Here is a 12,473-nt window from a genome sequence, read left to right on the forward strand (position 1 = left end):
ATCGTATCCTTCATAAGATAAGATGTTAGTCTTTAGTCCATTTGCTAACCATCTCAAATTGTCACTTATATCATGTGTTTTGTTTGATAAATCTGTCATTACCTTTTCTTTAAACCACTCTGCAAAACATCGATTGTGTTCACTTATTAACCAAGCTTCACGTTTATTTGAATTTTTTTTTTTCAATATGGCAAAGTGATCACTTAAATATGGATGAACCTCCGTCATGTGTTGCAAAACATACAGATGAGCCTTGTCAAATAAAGCACCATCAATGGTAATGACCTTTTTTCCAAGAGTACCCTTCCCTTGAAGTCTTCCTTCATGTCGAGATGTAGGAAGTCCAAGAGGTTGCATATTATTCAAATAATCTTGGCAAAATCCAAGTGTACCGTTGCTTCAATAATACTGCCTTCAGGACGATATCGATTCTTCATTCGTCTCTTATAGGTTCCCATCTCTCGCTCCATCGACCACATGCTTCTCTGAAATACCGGTCCATAAAGTTTTATCTCTCGCACCAGGTGAACAATTAAGTGAACCATAATGTCAAAGAAACTAATTGGAAAGTACATTTCAAGCTCACAAAGTGTCACAACAACATCGGCTTGTAAATCATCCAAAGAATCTGGATCAATGTCTTTCGCGTTTATTGCATTAAAGAATTTACAAAGTTTTGTGATGACTTGTCTGACATGCTTAGGCAAAATAGATCGAATAGCTATAGGCAATAGATGGGTTAACAAAACACGGCAATCATGAGATTTCAATCCCACTAACTTCAAATCCTTCATTGAAACAAGGCTACTTATGTTAGAGGAATATCCATGCGGTACCTTCACTCCCTTTAAAGATTCACAGAGTACCTTCTTCTCATTTATGGACAAAGTCGTGCAAATTGAGGGTAAGTAGGTACGCTTCCCCTTCTAAATTGGATTTACCTCGAAACGACCCCTAGCAACCATGTCATGTCTCGCTTTGACACCATCTTTAGTTTTATTAGGCACATTCAACAAAGTGCCAATAATACTATCAAACACGTTCTTTTCTACATGCATGACGTCAATACAATGCCTAACCGACAAATGCTCCCAATAAGGTAGGTCCCAAAATATGGACTTCTTTGTGTGATATACACCATTTGGTGGAGGTTTGTATGGTTTTCCAAACTCTGTAATAATGTTTTTAACCCGTGCGTGATACTCTTTTCCACTTAGAACTAAAGGGGCTGGCCGGTGTTCAGTTTTACCATAGAATGCCTTCTTCCTCTTACGATATGTATGGCCCGGGTCAAGCCCTCGACGATGACACATGTACACATGTTTCCCAGAGTGCTCCAACCATTCAGACTCGGTGTCATCACCACATACGGGACACCCCTTATCGGTCTTCAGCCTATAACCCGAGAGGTTACCATACGCAGGGAAGTCATTGATAGTGCAGTACAACATAGCACGCATTTGAAATTTTGAACCGCTAGCTGCATCAAACACCTCCACTCCAACATTCCACAAAATTTTCAAATCCTCTATCAGTGGCTCTAGATACACGTCAATGTCATTACCCGGTTGTTTAGGACCTGATATTAACATGTTCAATAAAATATATTTGCTCTTTGTAGTAAGCCAAGGAGGGAGATTGTAAATTATCAACATTATTGGCCAACTACTATGTTGGGTACTTTGAGTTCCAAAGGGATTAATTCCATCGGTGCAAAGTCCTAATCTTAAATTTCTAGGTTCACTACCAAATTCTGGGAAGTCTCTATCAATTCTTCTCCACTAGGGAGCATCAGCGACATGTCGTAACTTGTCATCTTTCTTCCTCCCTTTGTCGTGCCATAACATATACTCCGCATCCTTCGGATTTGCAAATAAACGCTCAAACCATGGTATTATTGACAAATACCATAAGGTCTTGGCCGGACCCCCTTTTTTTCGACCTTCAATAGTATCTCTAAACTTGTACCTTGACTTCTTGCATCGTGGGCACTCATCTAAGTCGTTGTAGTCTTTACGGTACATAATGCAGTCATTCGGGCATGCATGGATTTTTTGCTAATGAGTAGCAAGTGGACACAAAACTTTCTTGCATCGATAAGTGTTAGTGGGAAGCTCATTACCTTTCGGCAACATATCGGACAAGAGTTCCAATAAAGAAGTAAAACTCTTATCGCTCCACCCGTTCCCAGCTTTTAAGGTGTACAACTTCAACACTGCTGTTAGACGACTATATTTAGAGCAACCCGGAAATAACGGCTTTTTTGAATCACTAACTAGCATTTGAAAAATTTTCGGACAATCAATAAAATTATTTTCTAGATCATCCATCATCTGATCAATATTGTCAGCCTCTATATTACAATCCTTATCATTAATAGGCTCATTAACCTCAATGTTATTACGTTCCTCTCCAACTACCTCAAAATCAACCATATTATTATCAACTTGTTTCTCAAAATTTACGGCGTTAGGACCATTAGAAATGTCATTCTCTTTCTCTCCGTGCCATATCCACACTGTGTAATTAGGTTTAAAGCCCTTTAATATCAAATGTTCTCGCATTTCACTTCCAGAATTCACCTTCTTTCGATTCTTACATACGCTACATGGGCACATGAGTTGTTCATCATCCCCATGTAGTCTTTGATGTTCAATAGCGTGAGTAATAAATTCATCGAGCTTTCGAATATATTCAAAATCACGCTTTCCATTCATCCAACTTCGGTCCATGCTATAATTAATTCAAACATAAATATTATCAAATTAGTAAAAATTAATAACATATTCAAAGTCTGGTACAACAATAGGTAGTTGAATAAAAGAAAAATTATGTTTTTGAAGCATGACCTAGTGTGGCAGTGGGTAGTTGAACATCAAAGACAAGGTCCTTCTTACTAAGAGGGAAGGGGTTTCATTCTCTTTATAACACGAACTCTTAATCATCAATTTTTCTAAAGTATTCGGCAAAAAATTAATAGTAAGAAACACATGTGTCTCATCCTTGCAAACTGGGAATCGACCATGAAGGACTGCAGGAAGCAGGCACTAAATTCAACCAGTTTCGCATACTGAGTTTTTTACTGTGTGGTTTAAATTCTGGCAAAGGGAAGCAGCAAACTTGAGGTAACAATTGCAGTATTTACAAGAGTCACAGATAAAGTTTACTACTTAAAAGTTTTAACTATCCAAAAGACATGGCAATGGAGTCCGTGATACTCAACTACTCAAGGTCTGAAACTGTTCTCTCTAGAAACCGTTGGCAATCTTTTTAAGAGGATTTAGAGGAACTCTCTATGATGTCCTAAAGTATTTCTTTTACTTGGCCTAGCTCTCACATAGCACTGGTCTAAAATGCTAGCCTACACCCAGATCCTAGTTGTTACATGTAGATATATGGTGAAGATTTGTACAACTTCCCTAATAAAAATCCTAACCAAAGCTTCTTTCTAGATAAAGAGCTACCCACTGTACATTATTTCATTGTTTGCTACTTCAGCCCTTTGCTTTGGCTGCGTGTTGCATGTAACACGACACTCCAGTACTTCATTTTAGTCCAGACTAAAAGAAACTTTTAACAAAAAAAGCAGTACACTGGAAGAATGGTTACGTCCAACAGTTGCCGGCTAGTGGGAGTAACATAGATTTCATTATTCAAATAACATACATATATCACAAGTTTCTATTTTGCATTCATCCGTTACTAACCGTAACATAATTTTCTATTTAGACAATTGAAACTATTTGCCCCTGATAATGCATCAGCATATTTTATTTTGTATTTTAAATTCATTTGAAACTATTTGCCCCTGATAATGCATCAGCAAATTGAAACATAATATTCTATTTTGTATTTCAAATTCATCTAGGGCTATAGCCCTAGTAAAAAGAGGTTAAATTTGCCTCTGATAATGCATCAGCATATTCTCAATACAGATGATCTAGGACAGCCACTGCAGGCTCCTTGCATCTGTAACTTGGCAATGAGGACATCGTAAAAGCTCTTAATTAGTTGAAAAGGTAGGTAATGCTCTAAGTGAAAGACAAACATCGCTGCTATGCCTGAAAACTTCAAGTTTTGATTGTTGTAGGAGACTTATGAGAGAAGATCTTTCAGATTTGACCATCAAAGAATTGCAAAGTCTAGGTTATCAATTGGCGATAAGCTTCAAAAAATGCACGAGAGAAAGGTTGAAGGCAGTTTTAACTTTCACTATGACCTTTTATCCCTAATTCTCAATATCCAGACACTAACTGATAGTATACTGATTGACAACTTTGCTGCTGTAAGAGCAACTCCTATAAGATGATATGATCAAGCTTAATCGACAGGTATCCTCAATGACAGGTATCTATTCACTCATTTTGAGAAAGTTAGAACAGGAATTTACAAGTATTGACCATGTTGTAGGCAGCCTTCATTCACAGGTCCCTTGGATTTAACAAAGTAAAAAATAATTGTAGGGGGTTAAGCAAAGAACTTTGTTAATTAAGAAATTCTTAAAAATAATATAATAGGGTGGACAAGATTTATATATATGAAACAGGTCCCTTGGATGGATTATAAACCAACTGATGCTAGCTCATGGACATGTAATTTTGAATCCCCCCCCCCCCCCTTTATTTTTTTCTTTGAAAAAAAGCAGGAAGATTTGTGAGGTGAATGAGACTTTCAAAATGGCATATATGCAAGGGAAATGGATGACTGATGATGATGAGTATAATATTTCAGAAGGATATAAAAGGTTAAATCAGCAAGCTATAGCAAAGGTCCCTTGGTTCAAGATTGTTTGGAATAAAATGCTGAAACCCATACACATTTATTCTAGATTTTACCTATACAACACTGTTCTCACAAATTATTTGTGTGGCTTCAAATTCAGTTCAATGGCCCCATTACTGCTGATAAAATGCTAAAGTTGAGGGTGTTTACTGGTTTTATCAGGTTGCTACTGAGTACTTTGATTGTTGTTGTTCAGTACAAGGCATGAGGGGTATCTTACACATCCGAACTTTTTAACTGGTATAGGTACTGCTCCGATATTAGAGACTCGATTTCGTGCAAATCATGCCTACATGGCAAAGGGCAGAGGGCACTAGAACAGTGTCATCTCTATTACATTCAAAATGAAGTGAAGTGAATGTGTGTTATATACTTATAAGCGGACTGCCACTCCTACTTACCAGCCTTACAGTTTGTGATTGAAAAATATACTCCCCGAAATTACAACAATTCAAATGGAATAGAATAGGGGCTGTCACTCCTACTTCCCAGCCTCTATTTCAAATTTTCAACTCTAAAACATCATGAAACCCATCCTAGATTCATACCATTCGACACCTCTAGCAACCTCGATTAACACTCTACAACTCGAGACAAAATAAGCACCAAAACGACTGATACAAAAACGAAAACGGAGCAGTAAATACCTGACTTAAAACTCCATATTATACCAACCTAAAACAAGCATTCCATGGTATATGTTGGGGTACAGAGTACGGAAGCGAATAAATTCAACCAAAGATTTAAGAGAAATAATAAAAAGACAATAAAATAACACCAAGATTTTTAGGTGGAAAAACCCTCTTTAAATAGAGGTAAAAAACCACCGGCGAGAGAGCCAAATATTTCACTATAATGATTTATGGGAGTACAAGTATTTCCTCGATGGCCTATAGAAGATGCCAAATAAATTACTCTCAGAGGGTTAAATGATATTGAACACCCACAATGATATAATATAGAGAGTAGGAATAAAGAGGAATAACAATGAGAAGTATTATGTTGTAGTTTTGTTGTGATGAATCTTGCGGAGGATTGTGCATGTATTTATAGTGATTTATGAAATAAATGTAATGATGCGTTAGTCTTTGATTTCCATATGTTGCACACAATTTCCTTTACTTCAATTACGTTGCTTGTGCATTCCATTACTCCACCATATGTTTCATGCACTTCCATTATCATGCCATAAGTTAGAATAAGTTCTAACATCTTCTCATTAAAGGAGAGGCATAACTCCAACAATCTCCACCTTGACTCGCCTTCCCACTGAAATAATATCTCTCGCCAATGAAGCCTTGTTAAGTGTGAATAATACCCGCTAAGTCTAAGCAATGATCAAACTTAGCTGCTGTGAGTGGTTTGGTTAACATATCTGCAGGATTCTCAGTTGTATGAACCTTTTCAACGGTTAAATTTCCTGCATCAACAATATCTCGGATAAAATGATGCTTGATATCAATGTGCTTGGTTTTTGGTGATGCTTGCTATTTCTGGTCAAGTGGGCTTCACTTTGACTATCACAAAATACTACAAGAATATCTTGTTTTAAACCAAGCTCGCTCACCAAACATCGAAGCCATATCGCCTCTTTCATACCTTCAGTTGCAGTAATATATTCTGCTTCAGTTGTTGATAAAGCCGCAATGACTTGTAATGAAGAATACCAACTGATAGCAGAGCTAGAAAGTGTAAATATATAGGCTGAGAGTGACCTTCGATCTAAATCACCACCGTAGTCAGCATCAACATAACCAACTACACCTTCGGGATTAGCTCTTTGCTTATCAAATACCAAACCAATATCAGAAGAACCCTTCAGATAACGAAGAATCCATTTAACGGCTTCCCAATGTTCTTTACCTGGATTGTGCATAAATCTGCTAACCACACTAACAGCATAAGCCAGATCAGGCCGAGTGCACACCATGGCATACATAAGACTCCCAACGGCTTTTGAATATGGGACATGTGACATTCGTCTTTTGTCATGATCCGTCTGTGGACACTGTTCAGATGACAATTTAAAATGAGCGGCAAGAGGAGTATTGACAGGTTTACTGTCTTGCATATTGAACCTGTCGAGCATTTTCAGAAGATATCTCTTCTGTGATAGTATTAATTTCCCTGCTCGACGATCCCTGTTAATCTCCATACCAAGAATTTTCTTTGCCGGACCTAAGTCCTTCATATCAAATTCACTACTCAACTGGGCCTTTAGCTGGCTAACAAGTGACTTATCTTTTGCAGCAATTAACATGTCGTCGACATAAAGCAATAAGTATATAAACGACCCGTCAGATGTCTTCTGAAAATAAACACAATTATCATAACTACTCCTTGAGTAGCCATGTCCAACCATAAAAGAATCAAACCTTTTATACCATTGTCTTGGAGACTGTTTCAAACCATCAAGAGATCTTTTTAGACGACATACATAGTCCTCTTTTCCTGGAACTATGAAACCCTCTGGTTGATGGATATAAATTTCTTTTTCAAGATTACCGTGAAGAAATGCAGTTTTCACATCTAACTGCTCTAACTCCAAATCATGCAAAGCAACTAGAGCAAGTAATACACGAATTGAGGTGTGACGAACAACAGGAGAAAATACCTCATTGAAATCAATGCCTTCCTGTTGATTAAATCCTCGCACAACGAATCTTGCTTTATATCTTGCACTTTCAACACCAGGGATGTCTTCTTTTCTCTTAAATATCCACTTACAACTAATAGCTCTCTTGCCCTCAGGTAACTTCACCAAATCCCAAGTTTCATTCTTGTGAAGACTCTCAATTTCTTCTTGCATCGCTACAACCCATTTTGAAGAATCTGCACCGGAAATAGCCTCAGAATAATTTCTAGGCTCATTGCAGTCATTCATCTCTTCTGCAGCGGCCAAAGCATAAGCAATATTAGTGCTTTGGTTTGTATATTTTGGATTCAATTTTCTTGGTCTCTGTTCAGGAAGATTTTGAGCCATGGACCATGGATCTGGTAAACCTCGTCTTTGTGGTTGACGTGGTTGTTGTGGACTTCTTTGGTCAATGATCTCGGTTTGCTCATTGGAATTTGGCGGAGTAGAGGAAGTAGGGACATCCTCCTCTAACTTTAAGACTTTGACATCAAACTCCACCTTCTCTCTAGTATTCTCTTGATCATCTGTACCAGGATAAAAAGAAACAACTTCTTTTCCAGAAGATAACATAACATTTTCATTAAAAGTTACATTTCTGCTATGAAAGGTTTTCCGAGACTCGGGGTCATATAAATGATAACCTTTAACCCCTAAGCCATAACCCAAGAAAATGCACTTTTTAGCACGAGGCTCCAATTTTTCCTCGTTCACATGAGAATATGCAAGGCAACCAAATATTCTAAGATTAGAATAATCAACAGGGTTACCTGACCAAATTTCTTCTGGAATGTTGCAATCAAGAGATCTATTTGGGGAGCGGTTTATCAAGTAACATGTTGTAGACGCCGCTTCAGCCCAAAAGTCTTTTCCTAAGCCAGAATGAGAGAGCATACAATGAACTCTCTCCATAATAGTTCTGTTCATACGTTCTGCTACTCCATTTTGTTGTGGAGTCCCTGGAATGGTACGATGTCTGGCAACACCTTTCTTCTTGCAGAAAACGTTGAATTCATTTGAACAAAACTCAAGACCATTTTCAGTTCTTAATCTTTTTACTTTATTTCCAGTCTGGTTTTCGATCAAAGTTTTCCACTCTTTAAAGGTGGGAAACGCCTCATTCTTGTATTTGAGAAAATAAACTCAGAGTTTTCTGGAAAAATCATCAATAATGGTCATCATATAATGACAACCTCCTTTTGAAGGAACTTTTGAAGGACCCCAAAGATCAGAATGGATATAATCCAAAGTACCCTTGGTTCTATGAATACCCTTTGAAAAGCTAACTTTTTTCTGCTTGCCAAAAATACAATGTTTGCAGAAATCAACCTTACCGGTACAATGCTTTCCGAGTAGTCCTTTCTTATTAAGGACATGCATTCCCTTTTCACTCATGTGGCCCAATCTCATATGCCACAATTTGGTGTCATCGCTGGATGAGACAACTGCTGCAGAACCTGTAATAGTAGAACCCTGCAGCACATACAAGCTACCAGATCGATTTGCCTTCAATAATACAAGAGCGCCTTTGGACACTTTTAAAACTCCACCTTCAGCTGAATACTTGCACCCAAGTGATTCTAGGGTGCATAAGGAAATGAGATTCCGCTTCAAGTCAGGGACATGTCTGACATTAGTCAAGGTTCTAGCAACACCATCACGTGTTTTAATTTTTACTGTACCTTCACCAACAACTTTGCATTGTGCATCGTTGCCCATCAAAACAAGACCACCATTAATTGATTTATAAGTAGTAAACCAATCTTTATTAGGTGTCATGTGGAAAGTACAAATGAGTCAAGTATCCACTCATTTCTAGACCTTTGTTCTATATCAAAAAGAACTAAAACATCTCTATCGACTCAGACTCAACAACACTAGCTTCAGCATGGTGTTCGGGTTGTATACCTTTACTCTTATCATCTCTTTCTTGCTTCTTTTTCAGATTAGTACACTCAGAGATTTCGTGTCCTTTCTTCTTGCAATATTGACAAAATTTAGAGTTTTTACCTCTTGATTTTGACCTGGCCTTACTCTTACTACTACTACCTCTTTCAAATGTTCTCCCTCTAACAACCAAACCTTCACCCGATTGTTCAGAATTAATTTCAGTATCAAATTTTTCTTTTGATAGGAGGTGAGACTTGACATCTTCAAAGGATAATGTAATATTATTACCGCATAACATGATTTCTTTAAAGTGTTTAAATGAGGGTGGTAATGAGACAATGAGTAGGACAACTTTATCTTCATCGTCGATTTTAACATCAAGGTTCTCCAAATCTATTATGATAGAATTAAACTCATCTAAGCGTGTTTTTACGGGAGTACCTTCTGACATACGGAGAGTGAATAAACGTTCCTTGAGTCGAAGCTTATTTGCTAGACTCTTGGTCATGTATAGAGATTCCAATTTAGTCCACATGCTGGCAGCAGACGTCTCTTTAATGACCTCACGTAAAACTTCACGTGATAAACAAAGTTGAATCATGGACAACGCCTTCTCATCCATTTCATCCCATTGTTCATCTGCCATAGTGGATGGTTTCTTCGACTTACCATCTAAAGCCTTCTTTAAACCATTTTGTATAAGAACAGCTCGCATTTGAACTCTCCAAATGGCGAAACTAATTTTACCATCAAATTTCTCTATGTCAAATTTTGTCGACATTATGGAAAAATCTCAGTTGAAAATAAAATGGCTCTGATACCAATTTGTTGGGGTACAGAGTACGGAAGCGAATAAATTCAACCAAAGATTTAAGAGAAATAATAAAAAGACAATAAAATAACACCAAAATTTTTAGGTGGAAAAACCCTCTTTAAATAGAGGTAAAAAACCACCGGCGAGAGAGCCAAATATTTCACTATAATGATTTATGGGAGTACAAGTATTTCCTCGATGGCCTATAGAAGATGCCAAATAAATTACTCTCGGAGGGTTAAATGATATTGAACACCCGCAATGATATAATATAGAGAGTAGGAATAAAGAGGAATAACAATGAGAAGTATTATGTTGTAGTTTTGTTGTGATGAATCTTGCGGAGGATTGTGCATGTATTTATAGTGATTTATGAAATAAATGTAATGATGCGTTAGTCTTTGATTTCCATATGTTGCACACAATTTCCTTTACTTCAATTACGTTGCTTGTGCATTCCATTACTCCACCATATGTTTCATGCACTTCCATTATCATGCCATAAGTTAGAATAAGTTCTAACATCTTCTCATTAAAGGAGAGGCATAACTCCAACAGTATACTATATAATTATACTAATACAGATACTCCTTCGACAATTCAATAACACAATAATGCAATATTCAATAACAATCACTTTGAAGAAATTAATAAAGATGCTACAATAATACAATAATTTTATTGAAGAACTGTAATTAGAATTATATAGGGGGGAAATAAAGTACCTGTTGTTGTGGATAAAGAGGATGTGTCGAAGACAGAGTCGGGCACGGTGGCCGGAAACAACCAGTACTAAAGCAAGAGAGTTCCGAAATCTGTAATTGAAGGTGTCGTGTAGAAGGAGTTCGAAAAATCGGATTGAGGCTGAGGCGGGCACAGTAGGGACGGCGGCTTGATGGTCGACGAAGATTAATGATTGAGGGTTTAGCGATGATTAATGGTTGAGGGTTTGCTGGTATCGTGCGCGGGGAAGGTGAAAGAGAGTATTGAAAATATTGAAATTAATGGCGCTAAGTTGAGTTTATCCTAAGGGTTTTTGGAATTATTTTTGGGGTAGCTTATACGGCGGTTTTTGTTAAAACCGTCATATAAATATATTACGGCGGTTTTTTTATTAAAAAGTATTGTTAAGTAATATTACTTTTAGCAACGTTATTAACGTCGGTTGTTAATATAACCGCCATAATTGACTTATAGTGACGTTTCTTATATGAAACCGCCATAAATAGTTATTATTATTACGCCGATTTTAAATTAAAACCGCCACAATAGACCTCCTACAACATGAAAAATTCGTTCCCTCCAATTTTTTGGCTTTTTTGCGGCGTTTCTATTAGAACCGCCATGATAAGGGCGTCGCGATAGAGGTTTTTTCTACTAGTGAGTGTTCTCTCTATGAACAATTTTCTTGAGGATATTATAGGTACATGTGGTTATACCACCACAGTCACACTCAGGTAGGGGATCCAGAGATCGTATGTTCTTGAGGATATTATAGGTACATGTGGTTATACCATCGCATAGTATTCTGCTACAGCGAGATCAACCTGTTTGATTTGAGCAACGTTATGACGAAGCTGATATAGGTATGGAGCATTTGATTGATTAAAACGTTCATTCAACTCCTCCCATAGCTCCTTGCTAGAAGTGACATAGGAGAAACTCTTAGCAATTTCTTCAGCTAAAGAGAATTGTATCCAGCGCATGACAGTATAATCTGTTAGAATCCAGTCATGATGACGAGCATCTGTAGCAGGTGGTCGAGGAAGAGTTCCATTGATAAAGACAAGCTTATTCTTGGAGATCAAAGCGATGCGCAAGTAGCGTGACCAATGCAGAAAGCCTTTACCAGTAAACACCTGCGGAAGTAACTGTAAAAGACTTTGATCACCAGTAGTGAGATGAAGTGGATCCTTATAAACAGACGAATGAGTAGGAGTCGCCATTGATGTCAGAGACGATTCAGCGGAAGCTCGAAATGAAAAAAAAAATGGCGAAATTATGGAAATTGAGAAGACAAAAACGAAATGTAAACAATTTGTTTATGAATTTTGTGGAAGAAAGAGAAAAAAACGTGGAAAATCAAGCAAAATGCAGAGATTTGAGGTAGTAAAACAACAAAATAGATGAATTGATCATGTAAGTACGATCGAATGACGATGATACCATATTGAATCACAATATTGTGATGAAATGTAAACAATTGATCAGAAAATTTGATGAACAACAAGAGTAAATAATGTTCTGATTATATTGATCAAAAGCTTAATTTACAATATTGTTTGATGTGCTATTTATATACAAGTATGTGTAAAAATATCTACATTGTAAATGAAAATATCTGTAACAAAC

At 37.2% G+C, this 12,473-nt stretch overlaps 2 protein-coding genes across 2 annotated transcripts; both read right to left on the reverse strand.

Annotated features, from left to right (window-relative positions):
• Positions 1-1,781: 1,781 nt before the first annotated feature.
• On the reverse strand, positions 1,782-2,732 carry LOC141608364 (uncharacterized). The gene is made up of 2 exons (XM_074427726.1): positions 2,123-2,732; positions 1,782-2,011 (listed from the first exon to the last, which is right to left on the reverse strand). The coding sequence occupies exons 1-2, from the start codon at positions 2,730-2,732 to the stop codon at positions 1,782-1,784; spliced, it is 840 nt and encodes a 279-aa protein (XP_074283827.1).
• An 8,897-nt stretch (positions 2,733-11,629) lies between these two features.
• Positions 11,630-12,067, reverse strand: LOC141608365 (uncharacterized). The gene has a single exon (XM_074427727.1). It carries the CDS (start codon positions 12,065-12,067, stop codon positions 11,630-11,632), a length of 438 nt encoding a protein of 145 aa, XP_074283828.1.
• Between the last annotated feature and the right edge of the window lie 406 nt (positions 12,068-12,473).

The sequence above is a fragment of the Silene latifolia genome, chromosome 10, assembly GCF_048544455.1.
Source record: "Silene latifolia isolate original U9 population chromosome 10, ASM4854445v1, whole genome shotgun sequence".
Taxonomy (NCBI): Eukaryota; Viridiplantae; Streptophyta; class Magnoliopsida; order Caryophyllales; family Caryophyllaceae; genus Silene; species Silene latifolia.

Bases quoted from the DNA above. Each gene is read 5' to 3' on its own strand.
- LOC141608364 (XM_074427726.1), bottom strand. From the start codon at position 2,732: ATGGACCGAAGTTGGATGAATGGAAAGCGTGATTTTGAATATATTCGA. The intron at 2,012-2,122 runs GTAATGAGCTTC...TGTACCGTAAAG, and splicing joins GTCCGATATGTTGCCGAAAG to ACTACAACGACTTAGATGAG.
- LOC141608365 (XM_074427727.1), bottom strand. From the start codon at position 12,067: ATGGCGACTCCTACTCATTCGTCTGTTTATAAGGATCCACTTCATCTC.